The sequence below is a fragment of the Nomascus leucogenys genome, chromosome 7b, assembly GCF_006542625.1.
Source record: "Nomascus leucogenys isolate Asia chromosome 7b, Asia_NLE_v1, whole genome shotgun sequence".
Lineage (NCBI taxonomy): Eukaryota > Metazoa > Chordata > Mammalia > Primates > Hylobatidae > Nomascus > Nomascus leucogenys.
Window position 1 is genome coordinate 55,263,455 of NC_044387.1, and position 22,951 is coordinate 55,286,405.

General features: G+C 52.7%; 1 protein-coding gene and 1 long non-coding RNA gene across 2 annotated transcripts in view; one reads left to right on the top strand and one right to left on the bottom strand.

Annotated features, from left to right (window-relative positions):
* Nucleotides 1-22,951, bottom strand: part of TTC28 (tetratricopeptide repeat domain 28) — a 726,372-nt gene that overhangs the window by 22,496 nt on the left and 680,925 nt on the right. The window contains exons 14-16 of the mRNA XM_003258029.2: nt 16,300-16,444; nt 3,138-3,317; nt 306-1,026 (exon numbers count right to left, since the gene is read on the bottom strand). Coding sequence (XP_003258077.2) covers nt 306-1,026; nt 3,138-3,317; nt 16,300-16,444 — 1,046 coding nt within the window. The remainder of the gene's footprint in view (nt 1-305; nt 1,027-3,137; nt 3,318-16,299; nt 16,445-22,951) is intronic.
* On the top strand, nt 523-4,461 carry LOC115835998. Its single transcript, XR_004030990.1, has 2 exons — nt 523-604; nt 1,196-4,461. It is a non-coding gene; the product is annotated as an uncharacterized LOC115835998 (long non-coding RNA).

Sequence of the window (22,951 nt, forward strand, 5' to 3'; positions counted from 1 at the left end):
AGTCATGGGTTAAAGGAGGGTGCCATGGAATGGGTCATCCAGTGTACACTGACATCAGGAGGAGTTTCACATTCATACTCTCATGGCAAATGGTTCTGTTGCTCCCTGGTCCAAAGATGATCTTAATAGTAGGAAAAACTCATTTGGCAGAAGCAAGACTCAGCACACAGGCTCTCTCTCTGAGTCTTCTGTGGCTGGCCCTGCCCTGCCCTCCCCTCCCCAACCCCACTTGCAGAATAAAGTTAGGGGGCTGTGAGGACTGAGGCCCGGCCTTGACAGGCACCCGCAGCCGGCCAAACTCCCACCTGCCCAGTTGGAGGGGTGCGAGAAGGCCTTGCTGCTCTGCACCACCTTCATGGCCTCCCCTAGGGCGGCGCTGGCTTTCAGGCCGTTCAGCAGGGATGAGTAGAAGGCATGGATGAACATCTTAGAAGCAGCCACTGACACAGGCCACAGAGACACAAGGACACACTGAGCGCCGGCAGCCAGGAAGGCCCTTGTCAGTGCAATGACCCCGTCGGCTGTGACTTTGCTGTTGGACTCCTGGGAGGAGCCAAGCACCACCAGCTTCACAGGCAGCTGCAGGTCCAGGACGTCAGCGGCGGTAAGCAGCAGCTCCTGCAGGGGCGGGCAGTCCGAGATGCTCTCCCCATCACTGGCATCGTCCTGCACCCGCAAGGACTCAGGGATCGTGTAGGGGTGGCCGAAGGAGCTCTTGCTGCTGGCAGGGTTGCCGTCCATGCTGGGCGTGAGGACCAAGGCCGACAGCTTCCAGGAGATGTGGGTAGCAAAGTGGACGCATTCAGCCTGGGTCAGGGCACTCATGACCCTCTCCTTGGTGGCCACACTGCCCACTAGGGGCTGGCAGCCCAGCAGCTCGGACACCATGTAGGCCTCTTCCTCAGCCGACGGCATGGGCCCCCACAGCCATCTGTCCATCACGGCCGATGGTAGCTTGGGGTTGCCGATGACAGCCGCCATGGATGTGGAGCTGGAGTATGTGGGCGGGTTCTTCCGTAAGTGAGACTAGGAAGGGAGGGGACAAAGCAGACCACCCGTCAGACAGAACAGCCAGGCTGCCCGGCAGTGGTTGGCCGAGCACAGGGACGGCCAGCTCTCTGCTGGTTGAGCTCGAATCCACCTGTTTCCCCAGTCACCACATTCACTCTTATTTTTCAACATCTTTTTGACACAGGTGCCTAACTTACTGAGAATCATGCCTGCTGTGATGATCCCTTGAAAATCATCAGGACTGGATGGTAGGGGTCCTGAGAGGACTGGGGGAGGAGGCCCTGATATGACAGAGTGGACAGAGGCTGTGAAACCCAGGACGGCCAGCCTGCTCCAGAATCCTCATCCCCACAGACCTTCCTGTGTGGCTCCTAAATAAGAGGAAACCCATTCCTGATAAGTCAGGGGCTTTGAAGAGTGATTTTGTTTAAATGGTGCAAACAAGCAAGCCAATCTTGGGGAGACAGGGCTAAACTAAGTCCTTTAAGAAGCTGTACCTACTGACAAGATTCTAGTTCCCTTCCACCTTACATGCTGCAAAGTAAAAAGTATCACTGAATGAGAAAATCAGCATAAAGAAGCCCAATAATGTCTGCCTGAGTTTCCCCTATGATGACTTTTGGTACTTTTTGGGGAACATTAAGTATGAAGTTATTTCAAAATAATTTTTTGGTGCCTCTGCTTGGTGATGCCTTAAACTCTGGGTAAGAGAAACACCAGGTGCCTGTCAGGAGATGGCCTCTTCCAGGTTTCTGGTTAAGCTACAAACAGCTAGCTGGCTGTTGTCATCAAAATAAAAGCTTTCTGAAGGTGGAGGCATCTGATACCCAGAGTGCTGCTATCAGCCGGCCCGGTGGGCCACTGGGTGGCAGGAGCGTCGAGAAGGCCAGCTCGCTTCCTATCTGGGATTCAGAATCAGCCATGGAAACTTGAGAGACCTAGAGAAAATAACTTCTTTCACTTTGAACTGATTCTTTGCTTCATAAGAAAAGTATTATCCAGCCACAAAAATGGTCAAAATTCAGATCTACAAAAACCTGTGAGGCCAAAACTGACCCCACTTAGGCCACGCCAATGAGCAAGTCATCAAAGCAGCCAAGACAGGTCTTATGGGGGCCACCCATGCACAGGGCCCAGCCTCGGTTCCTAACCCCGCCTATGCTTTACACCACCGTAAAGAGGTCCATCTGGGTAAGACCTGTCCCGCCCGCCGTGGGGTATTAGGGCAGATGGGGTCTGACGGCTCTGAGAGCAGCTGGCAGCTCAAGGGCATCCGGAGTTGGAGGATGGAGCAATGCAGGCCCCTGTGGTAAAGACAGTCCTGCAGCCGGGCAGGCAGGGATGCTGCAAGTGGAGGGCCAGGTGGGTGCGGAGCCCTGTGGGACTGTGGAGGGGTCAGAGGGAAGCCAGGATTTTGGGGTCTCTGAGAGTTTGGAGAAGGGGAAGAAAATTAAAGCTTGGCTCAAAAGTTTCTAATCAGGTGGGCAGGGCCAAGGGTGGCTGTGGGGTGAGACCCATGACTCAGGGTGGCCCACTGTTACTCTCTTGATTTTGCGGCATTTTTTTCCAAATTGATTATTCTTGCTGAATGAGACCTGAGTCCTTGACTGTCCCCTTAAAGCCACCTGACTTGTTTTCAGTTCCACTGGCCTGTCGGGCTGTTTTCCACTCAACTCCACTCTTACTTGTCTGCCCTCCCTGCTTGGGGCCCAGCCAGCAGTCAGCTCAAGGGCCAGGTGAATTGGGTGGCTGTGCTCTGCCCACTGGGCATCGTGTGGATGGTGGGTGACCAGCCCCCTCAGGTGCTCAGTCAGGCCTCAAGCCTCGCTGTGTACCTCAGAGCAGCTCAGTACCCTGATGTCGCAGCAAAGAAACTTAGACATGACACAAATTGTGGCTTCCCAAGGCAGCAAAGAATGGCCAGGGGTCATGAGGGTCGTGTCCCGCTTTTGGACAGACCTAAAGTCACGCTACCTGCGTGCAAATCATAAAATCAACACTTTTGAGGAGATCACAGCTATGCCTTAGTAACACAGCCCAGTCAGACCAGATAGACGGTGGCTTGTGACCCCGAGAACAAGCCCCCGGCCCCCCACTGTGTGCCCCACCATGTGTGTGAGCCTTACCTTGGACTGCACGCTGAGGGAGCGGATGGAAGGGACAGCAAGGAGGCCGAAGCGCTCGTAGAGGTACTCGTTGGAGGAGCTTCCCTTCAGGAGAGCGAAAGGAATGAGGTAGAGCTCCCCCTCCAGAACCAGGATGAGCTGCCGGTGCCGGCCCACGGGGCCGCTGGAGTGCATCAGGCCCTATGGAGCAAGCACGGAGAGGCTGACAAGGGTGGCCCAGCAGGCAGGGGTTTCAGGCACCAGGACAACCCTGAGCCCTAGCCTGGATGACACAAGCACAAGCAGGTGAGGCCTGTGGGTGTGTGGGGCGCCATGGGCTGTGGGGCGCCATGGGGCATGGGCCGAGTTGCAGCCCTGCAGGAGCGGCACCAACTGGCATGCTCGCTTGTGGACTGGCAAGGACTGGCCTGGCAGCATCCATCTGCCTCACAGTCCTGAGAAGGTTAGAGGACAGTTTCTTGAAGTTCACAAGAACCTGAAGTAGGTAGGAGACTGGTCTGTACTGCACAGGCACCCTGAGAAGGGGTGGGAATGGCCCCTCTCAAAACAAGATCTGTTTTCCATTTCAGTGGACAAGAGGCTAGAAAATCACAGTGAGGACGGGAGGTCTGGGGGCTGGCATGACAGCCCCTGTAGAAGGGGACGGGCTGGGTTCTAGGACCTTTTGTGACCTCCTCTGAGAAAGAGTAGCCCCTTGGCTCTGGGCTTGGGAGGTGCTGTCCCCGCTTGTTCCCTCCGGGGATGTCAGGGGACCCAATGCATGGATGACTCCCATCCCTCTTGAAAGGCCGGGCATGAGGACTCGAGGCAGGGTGCGCACAGGGCCACAGCAGACACAGGCTCATTCCCGTTCACTGCAGAACAACGCTAAGGCCACGGGCATCTTAATGAGAGCAGCAGGCAGCAATCCTGGAAGCTGGGTCCACACAGACTGAGGTGAACAAAGAGGTGGCATGGAAGCTGCTGCTGCAGCCCAGAGCCTGCCAAGAAGGTCCCAGGTCCACAGAGCCTGCGCAACACTGGGTGCCAGGGGTGGGGCTGGCCTGCCCCCCAACCCCATCTGCTGAGGAGTGGCTGACAAGAGGACACCCACCAGGGTGCCACTCGCTTGTGCCTGGGGAAGCAAATGTGCTCGCTTGACCCGTCTGATGTGCTGCCGTGGGCACTTGACTGAGAGTGGCAGGGCACTAGGCTAACCCAAAGTGACACATGCCTGGCGGGTCGTTCAGTCTCTGTAAACCCCTATGGTTTTTTTTTTTTCTCTGTTTTAAAAAAAATTTCTAGCTCCATCTAGTGAAAGCAGAAATAAAAATTATTAGGCCAATTTGTTTTTCGTTTGTTTGCTGTAAGAGCTACAGTATGGGCCAGGCATGGTGGCTCACACCTGTAATCCCAGCACTTTGGGAGCCCAAGGCAGGAGGATTATCTGAGGTCAGGAGTGCAACATGGTGAAACTCCATCTCTACTAAAAATCCAAAATAACCGGGTGTGGTGGCATGCACCTGTAGTCCCAGCTACTCAGGAGGCTGACGCAGGAGAATCCCTTGAATCCAGGAGGCGAAGATTGTAGTGGGCCAAGATTATACCAGTGTACTCCGGCCTGGGGGACAGAGCGAGACTGTGTCTCAAAAACAACAACAACAAAAGAGCTACAGTATTTCCCAAGAGGAGGTAAATTAATCACTGTTCAATTGTGCAACCTAGGCAGGAAGAAGTAGGGGTGTGTCACAGTGACCCCAACACTGTCTATAGATGAACTCTGGGTTAGCACAAGGAGGAGAAAGAGCTGTAGGCACGTGGGCCCCATGGCCTGCCATGGGCCACACCTGAGCTCCCTGGCTGGCTCCATAGGTAGAGGTGGCTCAGGGGGCTGCTCTGGAGGGCAGTGCCACCACACCGTGGAGGTGTGCCAGTGAACCTCGAACCAGCAGCAGTGGCACAGCTGATGCTGCCCTGACCCTGGTGACAGGGTCAGCAGCTGTGACAGTGATGACCACCTACTGCTCACTGGGAACTGTGCTGCCTGAGAATGGGTAGTGTGGAGCTTAAGCCACCTGCCATGTGCAAAACTGGACCCACCTCCACTGTTCCAGAGTTGCAGGGCTTTGTTGTGACAAGATGCCAGCCCCAGCCCCAGCCCCAGGCCTGCAGGTCCTCCCTGGGCTCCTGCTGCCTAGGCCCAAACCACAGTAAGTTTCTGTCAGATGTCATCCCACAGGCTACTGCCTTCACCAGGACACACGCCACTCATAGACAAGTCCCTGGTCATGACAGCACCTAACTGTGTGAACCGGAGGGAAGCTTGGCAAGCTGAAAAATGGAGAAGTGAGGCTGGAATCCACGCAGAGCAAACATTCACTGGCAGCCCGTCTTTGTAGAACTCTGCTAACTCTACCCACAAAACTTCATCTGCAGCACAGGCCTAATGATCAGAGAATGCATGTCCTTGAAGGCAGCTTCTCTGTCTTCTGCGACACACCACCAGGGGTGGGGGGCACCTCCTGTGGCCCTATTGTCAGAAGTCTCCTAAGCTGGGCCTCAACTTTCCCATCAGCCACTGAGTGGTGTCCATCATGTGCCTACTGGGGACTGTAGGGAAGTCAGATAAATTTAGGACATGGTCCTTGCTTGCAGACTTACGATGATGTACTTAGAAAACTAAAATGCACACAAGAGGCCATTGCTGAGTGAAACTCAGTATTGTCAAATGTAACACCTTTATGGTAGCATGGCAGCCCCAGAACGGGGAAAGCCTACCCAGGCTGACGCTGGGCCCACCCAGGAGGGTCCGTGAGGGCTGGGGAAGGCCTGGGCAGATGCTGTTGCCAGGTGAGCACAAGGCTAAAGAGGGACATGGGAGCCAGACTGTGGGGGCACTGAAGATCAGGCAAGAAAGTGTGGTTCTTGTTGGCTGTCAGGACCTGCCATGCCTTCTCAAGCTGAGCCCTGCAAAGCATTGAGAGGCAGCCTGCCTGCCTGCGGGAGAGGGGGTTATACCCGGGAGTAATTCATTCCAGGGCATGCCCACCAAGAGAGGAGACAAGGAGACTTGCTGGGACTCAGTGAGAGTGACCTTAGCAGGTGAGGAGAAGTCTGAAGTCCAGGCTGGGAGATATGGAGGCTGTTCTCTGAACCTCATATCCCAATTTGGAGGTCTGGATCCTCCCTGCATCATGCCTAGGAGCTGGTACCGAGCTTGGCACATGCATACAACCCTGGGTGAAGGCCCCCAAATGGGACCCCTGTCCAAACTCTGTGAAACAAGGCAGGTGACAGCCGCAGCTGTTCTCTGAAATGTGTGGGTTTGTGGGGAGACGGGTAGAACAGCAGGCTGACAGCTCCCGTTCAAAGGGGGAAACTGATTGGACATGCTAGAGATAATGCCCAGGGAACTTGTGAGCTCTGTCTCTGGTATATGCGTGCTGTCCTTGCACTGAAAGATTAGCTGTAATCCAACGTGAACTTGAAAAGGGGAAAGCAAGCGACATCTCTATTCAGCTTACATATCATCAGTCAGACTACAAAGGAGAGACATCCAAGGAAACACTATTCAGCACCTGGGCCTGTCAGCCTCGGAAAGGGCGTCTGCTGGCCTCTTAAGGCTTAGGGTTGAACAATAAAGTGGCTCACGCACCAGCCTTACAGCAGCAACTACCAGAGTCTCCAACAGATTACGTCAAAGACTCAGATGTTCTGACCTCTGTAGTTTCTAGTAATGGGATTTCTGAAAGCAGATGACAGGGCCAGGTGCCCTAGAATCTGTTCCTTCCTCAGGGGTGCCGCCCTGTGCTCTCACCAAGGGGCTGTGACCCTGACTGTGGCAATGCGAGTCCAGGCAGCAAATGATGCTTGAGAACTTACGGTGTTCCAGGCCAGGTGAGAGAAAAGGGGAAAGACACAGTGCTGGGCAGGCAGGCCACCATGCACAGCATTGTGGGGCTGCCCTGGGGTGCGGTGATGACAGGGGTACCATGAAGGTGCAGTCTTGTACAAGGAGAGGGTTGTTCCTTCTGACAGGGTGGGCAGTGAGTGCACTGGAGGTGGCTTTGTGCAGCTGTTGTCAGTTTACTGCCTCTCAGGTCCTGAAGCCCTTGTCACTATCCACTCTAAGACAGGCTGCATTCCTTCGGCTGTTTCTCCCATGATATGCAGGGTGCTGAGCTGTGTCAGTGGAGTGCACTAAGGGGCACTGAGGAGGCAGGAGCCCTCCTGCTGCCCTGGGTCAGTGGTGGGTGAGGACATCCAGAGGGGCCTGCCCAGCCACGGGCCCAGAGCGCTGTCCCGTTGCCACCTTGCTGTCTCAACCTGGTGATAATCTTCCCACACTCCTAAGGCCTCCTGCGTCTGCAGGTCCCTGGACTCCCTGGCACCCATCACCGCTGGAAGCTGATGGCTGCTCTCCTGCCCACACTCAGGGGGCTAGCGCTTGTCAGCAACTCCAGACTGGCTCTGGCCTGGCCAAACAGTGGACATATCTTTGTGTCCTGTGGGCTGAATGACACCTCCTCCCATGTTCATTCTTTTTTTTTTTTTTTTTTTTTTTGAGACGGAGTCTCGCTCTGTCGCCCAGGCTGGAGTGCAGTGGCGCAATCTCGGCTCACTGCAAGCTCCGCCTCCTGGGTTCACGCCATTCTCCTGCCTCAGCCTCTCCGAGTAGCTGGGACTACAGGCGCCCGCCACCACGCCCGGCTAATTTTTTGTATTTTTAGTAGAGACGGGGTTTCACTGTGGTCTCGATCTCCTGACCTCGTGATCCGCCCGCCTTGGCCTCCCAAAGTGCTGGGATTACAAGCGTGAGCCACCGCGCCCGGCCCCATGTTCATTCTTTACTAGGTACACTCCCTCAGCCCTAGAGAACCACACAGCTTCCCTATATCTTACAGTTACTTGCCTCTCATAGGTAATAGTTCTCTATACTGAACGTCCCTGGTTAGCCTAAGGTGTGGTTTCTGTCTCCAGATGGACCCAGAGGATGAAAAGCCATGTCCAGTGGCCCAGGAAGGGATGCTGCATGCTGGGGAAAGAATAGGGGGTCTGAGGGGAGGCCCTGTCACGGAGTCTGGGTCAGCCTGCCAAGTCAGGGTTTTCCCAGCATCTGGAATTGCTAGATGGGAGGCGAGGGGTGAGAAACCAGTAGGGTTGTGGGTAGGTGCTCTGCGCACTCCAAGAAGACACTAACCTCTCTGCACCTTGGTTTCCAAACCCACAGGACAGCGCTAACATCCATTCCTCACAGGCCTATGAGGCCAAGGTAGCTGCACAGTGGGTAAAGCATCTAGCCCCATGCCTGGCACTGGTGTGCACTCCAGATATATTGGTCAAATGAGAATTTACAACTGTCTTCAGTGCTTGGAATAAAGTGACACTGCCCCTATTGTTTATACTATTCTTTTCTCCTGGCCCATAATCATTTTTCCAGTATTACTCATTCTCTTTCTCTCTGGCGTTTACAAACATTCAAGTGGCTAAAACAGACAAATGGCTTCTCTGGAACATCCAGCTCTGAATTTTAACCCAGAGACTATGAGAGACAGAGGTCGTCACATCCCCCTCATCTCATCTTCACGTCACCATCGTTATCATCCACACCTACTTACTGAGCCACCACCAAGCAGTTACCCTGAAGTCCAGTTTCCAAGCCCACAGTTCTCCCGGGCAACCCCCAATGGATCCCGAATGTGTCTTTGGGTGGTGAATTCTGATTGGATTGCCGTTTCGGTCAGCAGGACCTTCTGTATATGCCCTGGTGAGTACAGGTCGAGCTCTTCAGAAAGCACTCATAGCAAATGTTATGTTGATCATGTCCTAATCTGGAGTTTAAGAAAGACGCGCTCCCTGTGTATCGCCAAGGTTAGAGGATCTGCAGGCGACCTCCACAGGGCACCGGGGAGTTTCCTTTTTACTGGCGGACACGGTAGGCCTCTCAGGGGTTCACAGTATCACAGGCCAGAGGAATGAAAATCTCTGATCACCATGGGGGAGGGAAAGAAAATGCCTGGGTCCATGAGCTTTCAGACTGATTAGACTTGGGATGAAATGGACTTTACTGTCTACAATAAGGATTCCAGAGGCAAAGGGCTGCAGGGTATCCAGATACTCCAGAACTGTGTATAGGGCTTCACATTTTTTCCTGATTCATATTTTTGATGGAATAAATTTATCAAACAGAACTGTTTAAGGTAGAGGAACCCCTTCTGTGATGCTGGAAATCCTGTCATCATGGGTGGATACATACAGTTTCGGCAAAGATCACACACCTCTGGAAACCACCCTCAACCATGACTGAAGCCCACCAAGACTGTAGATACTGTATTCCAGCCAGAAATGGAAACGTGAGCATTCAACCCATTCAACTGTATTCTTTGGCCAAACGACAGCCCACTGGTTTGCCTGAAGAACCTAAGAAGGTACTGGAGAAACGTGACCAATGGCCAGCAAGAGCCAGAAGGGCCTGCCTGAAACCCAGGGTCCAACTTCAGCCAAATCAGCTTGAAGCGACTGTTCAAGCTACAGGAGCCTCTGTGCAGTGGGCAGGGTTGGAGGGGCGGAGGGGAGCCTCTCTCTCTATCTTGGCTGACCTGGTAAAAATGATCCCTCCACACCTAGTGGCAGAAGACCCTGACCTGCCTGGAACCTGCCAGGGTAAGGCTAAGATGGCTGCTTGTTGAACACCAGCTAGAATAGGGCCAACACGCAGATGACACTCAAGTAACAGCAGCCATCCAGGTGAGAATGCCACTTACCACGTGAGATCTTGCTGGTTATCCTGGGTGCTGCCACCACTGGTTTTAGTCATACAGACAGCTTGCAAGTAATTGCCTCCATTTTTCCTCCTCCTAATCAGTTGTGAAAATGCTTGTTGTCCTTGGGTGACGTCTGTCCTCATTTGAATATCACTACAGATGTCTCAATCAGAAATCAATTAGACAGCCTGGTGGTGGGGCTGCCAGTCTCAAGGGCCTCATCCTCTACCTCATATTGGAATCTAGGTCTGATTGTTTCTAAGAACAAAAATTCCCTGGCTATACCCAAGCCTCCCAATCTATTTAGAAAATAGGCAGCCACATGGTCAGTCTCATTCCTGTTGCATCTGTTCTAGGAGAAGCCGACTTATCCTGCTACCTGATTTTGCAAGGGGTATTTTACAAAACACAAGGGAGTCCTTTCCCCCAGGGCAGTGATTACAGTCATGACCCAACCAAGGCCAAGCCACTCTCATAGCTGAGCCCTTGGCAGAGCTAGACCCCTGCTTTCACTCTTAGATGAGAAGTCTCAGGTGAAATCTCTGAGCTCCAGTGCTTGGAAAGCAGTTCAACAGCCTAACAGACATAAAAAAGTTTTGAATAAGTTTCTAGGATTTTAAACAGGTGACTCTACACTTCATGAATCACAAGCTGAGGTAAATGAGATGTACTTTTCTTTCTGACCAAAGTCATTTGCTCTTGCTACCTGTCCTAGAACCTTGGTTTTTAAATTTAAATATAGGAAACAGGGAATTTAAATAAAGGGAAATAAAAATAAGGATAACAGACACTCTATAACTAGAGAAAGTCCAGACTCCAAGGATCCTGAAAGATCCCCAAATCTGGGCCTTTGAAGAGTAACTTGACCAAACGTAAGGTATTCCTTAAATCTGGTTCCTTGATTATAGCAGCTGCTAGCTCTGGACGAAGGACCCAACTGAAAACTGAGGGGTGATTTGGGATCTGAGTGGACGAGTGGCTTCGCCTACAGCAGCCCTGCAGAGCCCTGCCACAAGTTTGCTGCTGAGGGAGGGACGCTGGAGAGAACTCTGAGGCAGCCTTGTGCCTTGAGGTGGTGGGGACAGGACTGGCCCAGATCAGTCCAGGGCAAGAAGCAGGGAAGTGCAGGTCAGAGACATGGGTTACTATCCTTCACTCTAATTTGATTAAAAACTAATGCCACAGACACAAACAGGTCCCAGTAGTCCCTTTCATGCTAAACACTTGCAACTTTTCTTTAGTGACATTTTCTCCTTTGGGGAATACACAGGATCTGACTTAATGTTTGATGATGGCTCATGTGCAAATGCAACCGGGCCCTCCTCAAAGATAAGCAGACATGCTCACCCCATCCTGACAGCAAAGGACAGCGTGGTTCCAGGAAAGAGCCATGACAGTGTTTCCCCTAGGCCAAATTAAATCACATACTGGCATAAGGCCTATAGTAAAATATTATTCTGTTCCACTTTTCATACTGTCTGACCTAGTCTCTTAGCAATAGGACTGCGGCTAAACAAAGGCAGTTGTTCAAATAATTATATGCCCCATGTGAAGAGGCTAATCGTTTTAGTCTTGAAGTGTCAGTGATTCACAATCTTGGACTTTTGGCTTTGATGTGTATTCTCACTGAAAATGTGGAGAAGGGTCTGGCTCTGCCTGGCAGCTGACAGCGGCAGCTCTGGAGCCGGCTGGCGGTGTTATATCGCCCTCTTGTGGCCTCTGGAGCAGTGGGTGGGTGATTGCAGCCAGAAGCGGGAGAATGATCCAGGCCTCCCCCTCCACCTGGGCAGCGCAGGTGACGGGTGCCAGACCCTCCCGAGATGACGGGGTCACTGAGGCTGACCTGCCACAATTCGGCATGGCCCACTGGCCTCGGGTGCTGGCCTCCATCACCACCATTAGCAGTCTGTGAGTGACCAGACATGAGAACACAGGCCCCTGGCCCAGATTTTCACCTGTCTTCCCCAGGTTTAGGACAGTGTGTGCCTGGCACAAGTCAGTAAATATCTGTTGAATGAATGGATAAAACTGGGGATGGAGAGGACTCCTAATTAGACTCCAACTTTTCAGTTAAGTGTTTTTACTGATACACAATGGATCATTTTAGTTAGCTAAGGAACAGTGCTTGCTCTGATGATTTACTTTAATACTTTTAAAAAGGTTTCACTGTCTCATTTAAAGCAGCCAAACTCCTTCCCCTGTGTTCAAATACCTGACTCACAAAAGATTGTATTTGTAGATATCAGGAACTAAGGATGTGCTTTCCAACTGCATGCCTCACCTCAAGATAAGACTGCAGCCTGTGGGTGGGTTCAGGGGCCCCTTCACATTCTCCACACAACCAGCTCTGAAGGGCAGCAAAAGCACAGGGTGCTGCTGGCAGCATTTCATTTTTTGAAATACTGGTGACAGGGCTTTTTGCTTTTCCTAGTGTATAAAGGCATCATTCTGATCATTGTTCTAACTTGTTTGAGGCTTAAGTCCATAATCTTCCCCCTTCCTAGCACCCCTACAGGAAAATTAGGTTGTCCTGAAGCCAGCTACCACTAATCCTGATAGCATCTTTTTATTCTTTAAGTCATGGGAAAGTCCGCAGGGAGAAAAACTCTAAAACACATGGCACAACTTTTATACACTCAGAGGACCCCTCTCCAGGATGACCTGTGATGCTGGGGAAGCACTGGGATGGCTCAAGGAAGGGCCGCCTCCTGCCCTCCACCTCTTCGTGGCCTCCACCAAGCCGATTTCTGCCTCAAGTACAGAGCCCCCACAATAGTCACTGCCTTCACCTGGCTCAGCGTGGACACCTCGGCCAGTGAAACCATGCTCAGGGGTGGGGCCTGCAGGCATGTCGACTGGAGCATGCCCCCACCCTGAAATCACAGTGCTGGCTGGCAGAGGCAGGGGGCTCACTAGATTCAAAGCTCCTCGAGAACAGGCCCAGCCCCTTCCTTCTGCTTCATCCTCTTGGGAAAACCCCCAGGTTCAACCCAAGAGCAGCCATGAAAAGCCTATTGGCTGATTTCTAAGTTGGTTCTTCTGCTTTCTATGCCAAACTAGACCCAAAATGCAATGCCGCTTTGGACCCCATACCATTCCAGAAACTTTACTGACCGCCAACGTGTACCAGGCCCTGTGACAGCTGCTGGGGACACAGAGATGAGGGGCAGTCCTTGCCTTCAGGGACTGTAGGGTGGGCAGCAAGCACAGAGCTAAGTCCTGAGTCCAATCAGGCACAGTTGCCTCTCTGTAGCCCTGGGGGATTATTCCAGGACACCCCTCAGATACCAAAATCCTCAGATGCTTAAGTCCTTGGTATAAAATGACATGGTGTTTCCACTAACCTTCATACATCCTCCTGTATACTTTAAATCTTCTGTAGATTATTTATAATCTAGATTACCTAACAGAAGGCCTACATGTCACTTCATTCACACGGACTCACTGTAGTAGTCAGCATGTAGCAAATTCAAGTTTTGCTTTTCATAACTTCGGGGAATTAAAAAACATATATTTTCGCTGGGCATGGTGGTTCACGCCCGTAATGCCAACACTTTGGGAAGCCAAAGCAGATGGATCGCCTGAGCCCAGGAGTTTGAAACTAGCCTGGGCAACATGGTGAAACCCTGTCCCTACAAAAAATATAAAAATTAGCTGGGCATGGTGGTGCACACCTGTCGTCCCAGCTACTCAGGAGGCTGAGGTCAGGGGAGTGCTTGAGCCTGGGAGGTTGAGGCTGCAGTGAGCTATGATCACTGCCACTGCATTCAAGCCTGGGGACAGAGCAAGACTCTGTCTTAAAAATATATATGTATTTTTTCAATCCATGGTTGAATCCATAGATGAGGAACCCATGGATATGGAGGGCTGATTGTCTCAGGTACCATAAAAAACATCCAGGTATGCAAGGGGCCCAGTGGTGGGGAGGGGAATGAAGGGGTCCAGGAAGGTAAGGAGAAGAGGCCAGGAAGGTTTCAAAGAGGAGGTGACACCTCAGCTGGGCCAGAGAGATGAGAGAAGCCTGCTAGCCCCAGATGACCTGAGCCTCATGGGGGCAGAAGTGGCAGTCACAGCCAGTCTCCATCTTTGCCCTCAGTTCCCCTCCTGGTCCCCAAACACCAATGCAACATTAATGGAACAAGTAATCTGGGGACCTGAATGCAAAAGGAGAAATGCAAAGGGAGACAGGCAAAGGCCTCAGAAGGCTCAAGTGGGTAAAGAATGGAGAGTCCATTTCCCAGGGATCCCCAGGGAGCGGGGATCCCTGGGAAATGCAGGCCTCAGGGCGAGCAGGAGGGAAGGCTGGTAGTAAGTCACTGAAATGGTTTGCATGACAGTCAATAGCAGTAAAGAAAACTTGGAAAAGCAAGGGAGCTAGGTTTATATTTCTTCCTCCAAGGTATGGCACATAAATCAGGGTAAGTGATTATGGTATCTGAGAAGCTTTAAGCTGGAGAATTCCCTGCAGTTTTGGTCATCTCATTAAAACGAGGACACAGGAGAGGGTCATAATCCTAAGAAGGGAAGGACAACCGAGCATGTGCAAGGACTGCAAGAATGTGCATGCAAGGATGTGATCGGATCCGGGAGGCCCAGGAGCACAGGGAAGGCTTGAAGGGACAGTGGCAGTGACCTGGCACTCGGAAGAGGTATCTGGGCACAAGAAGCCACTGCTCACCAGGCACACATTCACTGCCGCTGCTGTCTCAGGGGCTTTATGCACCTTTATGTTTTTTTTTGAGACACGGTTCAGTTCTGTCACCCAGGCTGGAGTGCAGTGGTACAATCATGGCTCATTGCAACCTCGATCTCCCAGGCTTAAGCGATCCTCCTATCTCAGACTCCCGAGTAGCTGGGACTATAGGTGTGCACCATCATGCCTGGCTAATTTTTGTATTTTTTGTAGAGATGAGGTCTCGCTATGTTGCCCAGGCTAGTCTCGAACTCCTGGGCTCAAGTGATCCGCCCGGCTCGGCCTCCCAAAGTGCTGGGATTACCGTCAAGAGCCACTGTGCCTGGCCAGGTGCTTTACACATTTGTCTAACCTGCTCTAACCTGTCGCATTGGGTGTTGTCATCCTCATTTTCTAATGAGGAAACAGATACTCCAGGAGGGGAAGCAGCTTTGCCATTGTCACCCAGCCAGAAAAGGGCAGTGCCAGATGCAAATCCAGCTCTGCTGGTTCCCAAAGGCTCTGTGCTTTCCACCACACCCTGTCTCCCCAAGCCAGAGAACATCCAGAGGGCACTGGCAGGTAGTGCAGCCTCCTGACAAATATTAGGCAAGACACATCCTTGGAAGGCCAGGCAGGGAAGGGTATAGGCATTTTCTGGAGACAAAGAAATCATTGTGCAGATATGGTTTCCCGGGGATACATTTCACCTCCGTCATTTGGCTGGAGCAGAAGAGAGAGCTGCTGAAGGCCACTCCAACAGCTGTGAGACAAATCTCCCACCTGGCTGCAGACTGCTGGGAAGAAGAGGCCATGCAGCCTGGCTAATAGCAGCCTGCTCGCCTGCTGCAGGCTCCCTAGGCTTTCCTAACAGTCTACGCAAAGGCATCTGATGGGGCTCACCACTGGGATTTGCAAAGATCCTGAGCCCTCCAGCACTCTCTGCTCAGTTAGACGGCTGTGTTTGAATTAAAAAGTGATGTGCAAAGACCAGGGCAGGTGAATACACACCACAGAAAACCTGTCTGCGGCAGATTATGCAAGGGTGTCTTTAACATTAGACTCTATGGTGGAGTCAGTGATTCCCAAAAATATCTGAGGCTGAGGGAAAGAGGGAGGTGGGAATTGATTCTCTGAGACTCCATCTCACCAGAAAGCATAGCCCTGGCTTGAAGTTGCTCAGACAAGATTCTAGGATGAGAGGTGGGGAGGAGGGGAAGCATTCATTCCCAGTAGGGTGTGGGCGCAAGGTGCAAAGAAGCCCTCTGGGAAGGGCACAGCCATGGCCAAATGGCCACATCCCCGAGGCATCTGCTAGGTGGGAAAGGGCAGCCTCGGCCTCACACTGATGCACGGCCCCTACTGACAACTGCTTAGATGTGCACCTGCACCTCCCTGAGCCGCACCATCACTCTGTTGGACAGGCTGGGAAGGGAGCATCATTTCATTTTGTACATGAGGTCACTGAGGCTGAATGTACCCGGCTTGTAGGGAGCAGAGCTAGGGCTTGAACCCAGATTTGCAACTTGAAGCTCAAGACCTCATCCACTACCAACCAACCAAGTCTGTGCTCCAGCTTATTTTTCAAATGCTCACTGAGAAGCTGGACAGAGTGGACTTGGGTTCTGGAAAGCCTCCAGTTGTTTCGGGAGCCCATTTTGGTGTCTAAGAGGGATACATGTGGGCACTGACTGGTAAGCGATGTGTTCTGACGCGGAGGAGCCTCGTGCCCCCAGGAGGTGCTTACCCCTTCCATGGGCGCGATGAGCAGGTCATACAGGGCACGGAGTGGGGGCTTGGCGAACGAGCTCTGCCTCCTGGGAAGAGAGGAGGTCCCGTCCTGGGTCGGTGACACAGTGTTACTGAACAGGCTCGTCATGCTCTGGCAGCTCCTGGGGAGGGAAGGGCCGAGGGATCAATCAGGGCCACTCAGACAGGCAAAGACTCACCCTGGCCCTCCCAGCCATGCCCCTGTATGGAAGGTAGGCTGAGGCTTCACAGCAGCACCCCTGCCAGCCTCCCTCCCAGCTCTGTTCCCTTCTCTTCCCTTTCAGGTAATTTTCACACTACAGTGAGCACTGTCAGAAACCACAGGGTAAACCAGCTGCACACAACAGCTTACATTTCTATGGAGTTTTTCTACATAATCAAATGTCCCTAAGTGCTGTTCAAAGGATTTAATTACATCCTGTGTGGAGCAATTGTGTGCAGGCAAACGTGAGGACCATTAGGAATCAGCGACAGCCACCAATCTGATGAGGACAGTGCCCCAATGCCAATTAATGTACCACGTGGGGGCTGCAGACAGGACAAAGAGCATGTCGGCCCCCACCTTGGGCTCAGAGCAACTGCTGAGCACCCACCTGAGCCCCAGCACAAGCTCTGTGGCAAGGCAGTAGAAATCCCTGGCCCCATGGCCTCATTGGGAAGATGCTATGACCAGGAGCAGCTGCAGAGTGGGTCGGTTTGAGTATGGCTGTGTAGTTTTGTTTTGCTTTTAAATTTCTGTTACAATGTTTCCAGGCATAGTTTTATTAATACGGAAGCATTTTTAACCCCAAGGACCCCAAGCTTCATACTTCCCACATGGGATGACAGCATTCACTGATTCATTCATTCACTAATTCATTTGGAAAATTTTCCACAAGCGCTGGCTGTCTGCCAGACACTGGCATAGTCTCTGGGAACCTACAGAGGACAAAATGCACAAGTGAGCAGAAGAGGTACAGGGAGGGGAAACGAGTCCGTTTCCAATGCAGCAACAAGGCTGCCCACGCGCATCCTCTCAGCACCTGCCCTATGGCCTGGCCACTGTGGCCGCAGCACAGCCATCAGTGACATTCTGTGCCTGACTATTGGACAGTGATTTTTTTTTTTTTTTTTTTTTGAAACGGACAAGGTCTCATCCTTCCTGTAGGAGATAGCTTTTAAAAAAAAAAAAAAAAAAAAAAAAAAAAAAAAAAGACAAGGTGTTGCTCTGTGACCTAGGCTGGAGTGCAGTGGTGCAAACATAGCTCACTGCAGCCTCAACCTCCTGGGCCCAAGTGCTCCTCCTACCTCAGCCTCCTGAGGAGTTGGGTCCACAGTTATGTACCACAACACCTAGCTAATTTGTAAATTTTTTTTTTGTAGAGATGGGGTCTCACTGTGTTACCCAGGCTGGTCTTGAACTCCTGGGCTCAAGCAATCCTCCCACCTTGGCCTCCTAAAGTGTTGGGATTACAGACGTGAGACACCACACCCCACCATCAGTGATCTCTTAACCTCGATTCAGACACTGTGCATAGTTTAAGAGTTTCTGCTACATATTCTACGACCCTTAAGGGCAAAGACCATGCCTTAAACCAGCCACACTGCTGAGGTTCAGTAGGTACTCTGGCTACTGGCAGTGACAGCAACTAGATTGTTGCCCAAGAAAAACACAGAAGGCTGCTCCTCTCTGCTGGTCCAGGCCAGGAGCTGTGACATCAAAATAAATTATTTGAAAGATTCAGTGATGTGTTTTCCAGGTAAGGTTTCTACCCCTAGCTCTCTCCCACTCCTCCTAGTGATCTTGGCAATGCGCCACTTGACCTAAATTCTAGAGTCGTGCCAAGCCAAGCTCTCAGCACCCTCAGCCCCCAGCCTGGTGCCTGTGAGAGAAAAGCAGAGCAGCAGGACTTGGAGGGCCAGGGAGCCCACTCACGTCCGCTCCCTGGCCTCACTCACTCTGGAAACGTGTAATTACAAGTGACGAGGGCTGCAGCATGTCTTTGCCATCAGAGCCAGTGAAGCACAGATAACCCTGGAGTGACACTCAGAGGCTCACTTAATTCCACAGAATACACTGCAAAGAGCAATTCTCCCCTCAAGGAGAGATTACCAAATTGCTCTCCCCAGGAGACGCTTTGGCATGACACGCGGTGTCTGTCACGGCACTGTTGGTTACCATACACACGTGTTCTCAGCAGACAGGGAGCACGGCCCCGAAGAGCCTAGGCTGCCATCCAGAGAGCAGACGGGCAGCAGCAGGAGCACTAGGTACACTCTTCCTGTGTACCTCAAGTTTCACAATCTAGATGATGGCCTGGACTGTGGGCTCATGTACCCCCAACTTGAGGTACCTGAGTCTGATCAGTCCAGCTGGGGGAGACCAGGGGGAGTGCCATGTCCCCAGACAGTGCTGTGGCCCAAGGTCCTCAAGATGACTGATGGGGACACTCCACAAACCTCAAGGGCCTTCGGCTTTGATCTAAAAAGGCTCCTACTAGAGAAAGAGACCCCAGCTCTAGGGAGTTCTCAGGACAGCCCCAGCTGTCTAGGGAGACCCAGGAATTCCTTTAGCTGCTCCAAAGCTTGGCTACTTACTCCAACAAATCAGAACCAAACACCCGGCCCATCTGACCCCTCCCTGAGGAGCACAAGATGTCAGATTGGGAAGTCCCTGGAGATCTGGGCAGGGCACCCCTACTGGCAATACTGAACTACACAAGGAAGTGCCAGGGAAAGGCTGGAGTCTGATGCCGGCCAGCAATTCAAAAGAGGAAAATGTCTGGAAGAAGTGGTGGACAGACCTGCTGAGCTCGAATCCCAGCCTTGGGCACTACTTCATGCCCTGCAATCGGGGCAGTGTCACCTAGGGGCAGGGAGTGTGGGGCCTGGAGAGGATAGCTGCAGCGCGTGGAGAGCCAGGCAAGGATTGGGCATGTGAGCTAGAGACAGGCCTGGGGCGGGAGGGCAGAGACCGGGCTGTGGATTCCAGGCCCTAAGTGCTAATGGCAGTGGTATCTTTTTATTGAAAATGCCATGAATGCCAGAGGCATCTAACGGGCCCAATGGCGCTAACCCATCGCACATGTGTCACTGCCCATGATGTGCCAGGCACCATGGGTGCCACCCAGGCCACGGACCTTTGCCTTGGGTTCCAATGGAGGTGGGGCAGTACCGGGGACAAGTCCCTGACTCCCACTGCTGGTCGGCTGATCTGAGGAAAGACTCTTTGGGACAGCACCATTTGATCTGGGCTACAAGGGATGATTTGGTGGTACCCTGCCTGGACAAAGTGGAGGAGGTCATTCCAACAGAGGAACAACATAGGGAAATAGAGACTAGCGTAGTTGGAGCAGTGAGTGTGGGGAGTCATGTGGAGAGGGCTGGGGATGCACGCTGAAGAAAGTGGGCCAGATGGGCTTGGGCAGAGGCTCTGGGGTTATCTATGGGGAGAAGCAGTACCTCTTACCTCTTTAAACAACCAGGCTTGCCTGATCAAGAAGTTCCTCTCCCCAGGCTACCAGTTGTTTCCTAGGGGATGAGCATAAGGAGGCCACCTGTGTCGACACCCCTCTCCAGAGAACATTACCCCCCATCCCCAGGGCTGTGTTGCAGAGTAGCCATGATCAGACCATATGCCACCCTCACCCTGGGCTAACTTCAGTTGGGAAGCCCGTCAGGAATCTTTGACCAGGGCTAGGAAACATGCAGCCATTCAAGGCACCTGTCTGATCTGGGAATATTTCCTGGAAGACCCTCTCTAGGCCATCTGGGTATGTGCCCAGGCAGTGCAGATTCTTTAAGAACCAGAGATTAATGGGGTGGCCAGGGTACCCAAGCTCCATGAAGGCTCTGCCTCTGAGTCTCAGCTGGGCACCCCCTGCCCAAAAGTTGACCTTGTCCTGCTCTCTCCAGGCCGCCAAGCCCACCTGTGCCCCATTGGCACTTGCTGGCCTCTGCCCCCTGGATGCCACATCAAGTGCTGGCTCTCAGCCTCCTACCTTGGCCTTCTGGCAACCTGGCAGCTCACAGACCAACTATCTCTGGAGCAACAGTTCCTGGGCACTGACCCTAGCCAGCCCAGTCTGGGTGGGCCCAGCAGGACCTGGCCACGGGGCCCCTTGCACTCAGGCAGGCGGTCCTTTGAGAATACTCCTCTCATCTGTGCTGCTATTCAGTGTGTGTGTGTTGGGGGGGAACCTGTCCCTAGAGAGATCCTTTTCAAAATAAAAACAAAAGCCTAGAAATAGTCAGTTGGTAATTATGAAACAACAAACCAAAAAACCAACCAACCTGAAACCGTGATTTGAGGTCAAAGTAAATCCATCAAGACTTTCTCCCTGAGCAGGAGGCATCTGTGGCTTGCCGTCTGGCTCCGCAGCAGCAGCCTTTGCAGGCCTGCATCTGCTGGGCCCAGTGCTGCCTTCCTGCCCACACCTCTTCCTTAGTAGCTCTTCAGGCAGCAGCTGCCTCTGGTTTCTCCACGCTAGTGGCCCTGGTCCACCTTGACAGCAGCCACGTGTGGCTGGTCCCCACTGGGGAACTGCCCTGGGAGTGATAGGCTCAGGGGCAGAGAATGGGAGTCGGGGGCCGGGGGGATGGCAGGCAGGAAACCAAGGCCAAGAGCTACTGATGGTCCCTTGAACCCTGGGAGCCCTCCGCCAGAGGTGCGCATGGTAGGAGGGTGTCAGGCTGGGACTCAGAGGACAGGATGTGGCAGGTCACAGCCCCTCTCTGGTTGCATGAGCGGACCCGAGGTTTCCTTGCCTCCACCATCATTAGTGCTGCTGCTGCCTTGTGCAGACTGCTGGGAGCTGGTAAGTGTGAGCTCCCTTTCACATGTAGTTTCTGTTCTCACTGCAACAGTTAAAGCAACCTACTGCAGCTATCTTACTGGGATACCTCTGCCTAGAGATCTGCATAAAGATATATTCCCAACAGATCAAAACAGCAAAGCAGTCAGCTCCTTAGCCCTGCGCCTTACTGTTCACAGCTGGGAGTGGACCACCAGTTTGCCTAGACATGTCATCAAAGAGCTGTGACTCTGGCAAGAAATGTCACTTTCTACTTCCCTCTTTTCCTTGCTGGTAAAATAAAGGGTTGGGCTAAAGTTCTTGCAGGGCCTCTTCTAGGGTTTTTTTTTTTTTAATTTAATTTTATTTTTTTTACTGATGATCGATCGAACTGGAACTTCTGGTTTTAGAAAATGAAAAATCTCCTCTATCTAGGCAAGCCCTCAATCCCTCTGCTGAACCTCAGCCCTTCCCGTGTCTCCTCTGTGTGGGCATCAGGCATGGGACAATTAGGGTGCAGGCTCAGCTTTCTGGTGTTGTAATCTGCCCAGAAGAGTTGGCACTGCTGATACATGTCCTTGTGGTGGCGTGGTTTGGGGCCTCAGAGTCACAGCTGGCTGGCAGCAGGCACCCTGGGCTCTGGGCCCCAGGTGGCAGAATGCTCACAGCGACTAACAGGTGTGCACTGGAGTGTGAGGGATGACCTGCTCTCTGCCATCCACCTTCCTGCACTGTCACAACAACCTAGTCCTTCACTGCTTCGTAGAAGAACGGCCACAGAGGGCTGGGGGCTCCCCAGGGCAGCACTTTAGAGTATATATAGTATTGCTCTGATCTCCACAGGCCTTTCACCCTGGCTGACTTCTCTTTGCCTCAGCTCTCTGGGCTCTGGAGAACAGTGCTTTTCGCTTGCTAGAATGGGAGCTTTGAAAGGGGTGGAAACATGCTTCCCACGCGGCAGGAGCGTCAGCCGCGGCAGGGGCTATGCTGCCCATTTAGGAATTAAGGCAGCCCAGAGAAGAGCACACATGCACCCCTCTGCCGGCACAGCCAGGCCTGCCACGGCAGCCTCACTGGCTCAGGGCCTATGAGGTCACTCTTCCTCTTCAGGCGAGGAACCAAGGACCAGAGAGAGAAAGAGACCTGCACAAAGCCACCAGGCTGGCAGGGCATCAGGCCTCCCACTTGGCAGGATAGGGGCTTTTGCTGTGCCCTCCTCAGGCTTGAGCCAGAGCCCTTTTCTTAGCCTTCACTGAGGGAGAGTCAAGCCCCTGTTTCTTCATCTGCTGACCCCATGTAGACGCTTCTCTGCCAAGGAGGCAGTGCTGTGTTCTTCATGCGGGAGACCTGATTCCTCAATGCCAGACTGCTGCAGAAATGCTGCCTTGGAAGCCAGGTGAGTGTCTGTGTCCCTAAAGGTGGTGTGACGGTGGGTGGCCCCTCCTGGGGGCTGTGGCTCTGGGCTTCACAGCTGCACCACCCCGGGCCTCCAGCAGGTGGCACCGGCTCACTTTTCTCACAGCCTGTCCCGTGGCTGCAGGGACCCAGTTGGACTGACAGCCTAGCTCTCAGCAGAGGATCTTCTCACCTCACATTGTCTTTATTAGTTTATTCTTCAGATGACGTTTATTAACCTACTTCGGGAACATTTCCATTTTCTCCAAAGCACACAGTCTGTGTGGTGGCGGGAAAAGGAGAGGGCCCAGCATGCATGCAGAGAGAGGTGAGGCCACAGAGGGTCTGTGAAGAGCAGCCAAGGGACGGAGGGGTCAGGGGCGTGGCTCATGTCTCTGGAATGATGACAAACGCCAGCTGGGCTGGGCTGCCCTCACTGCTCGTGAACCTCCCCTTCGGGGA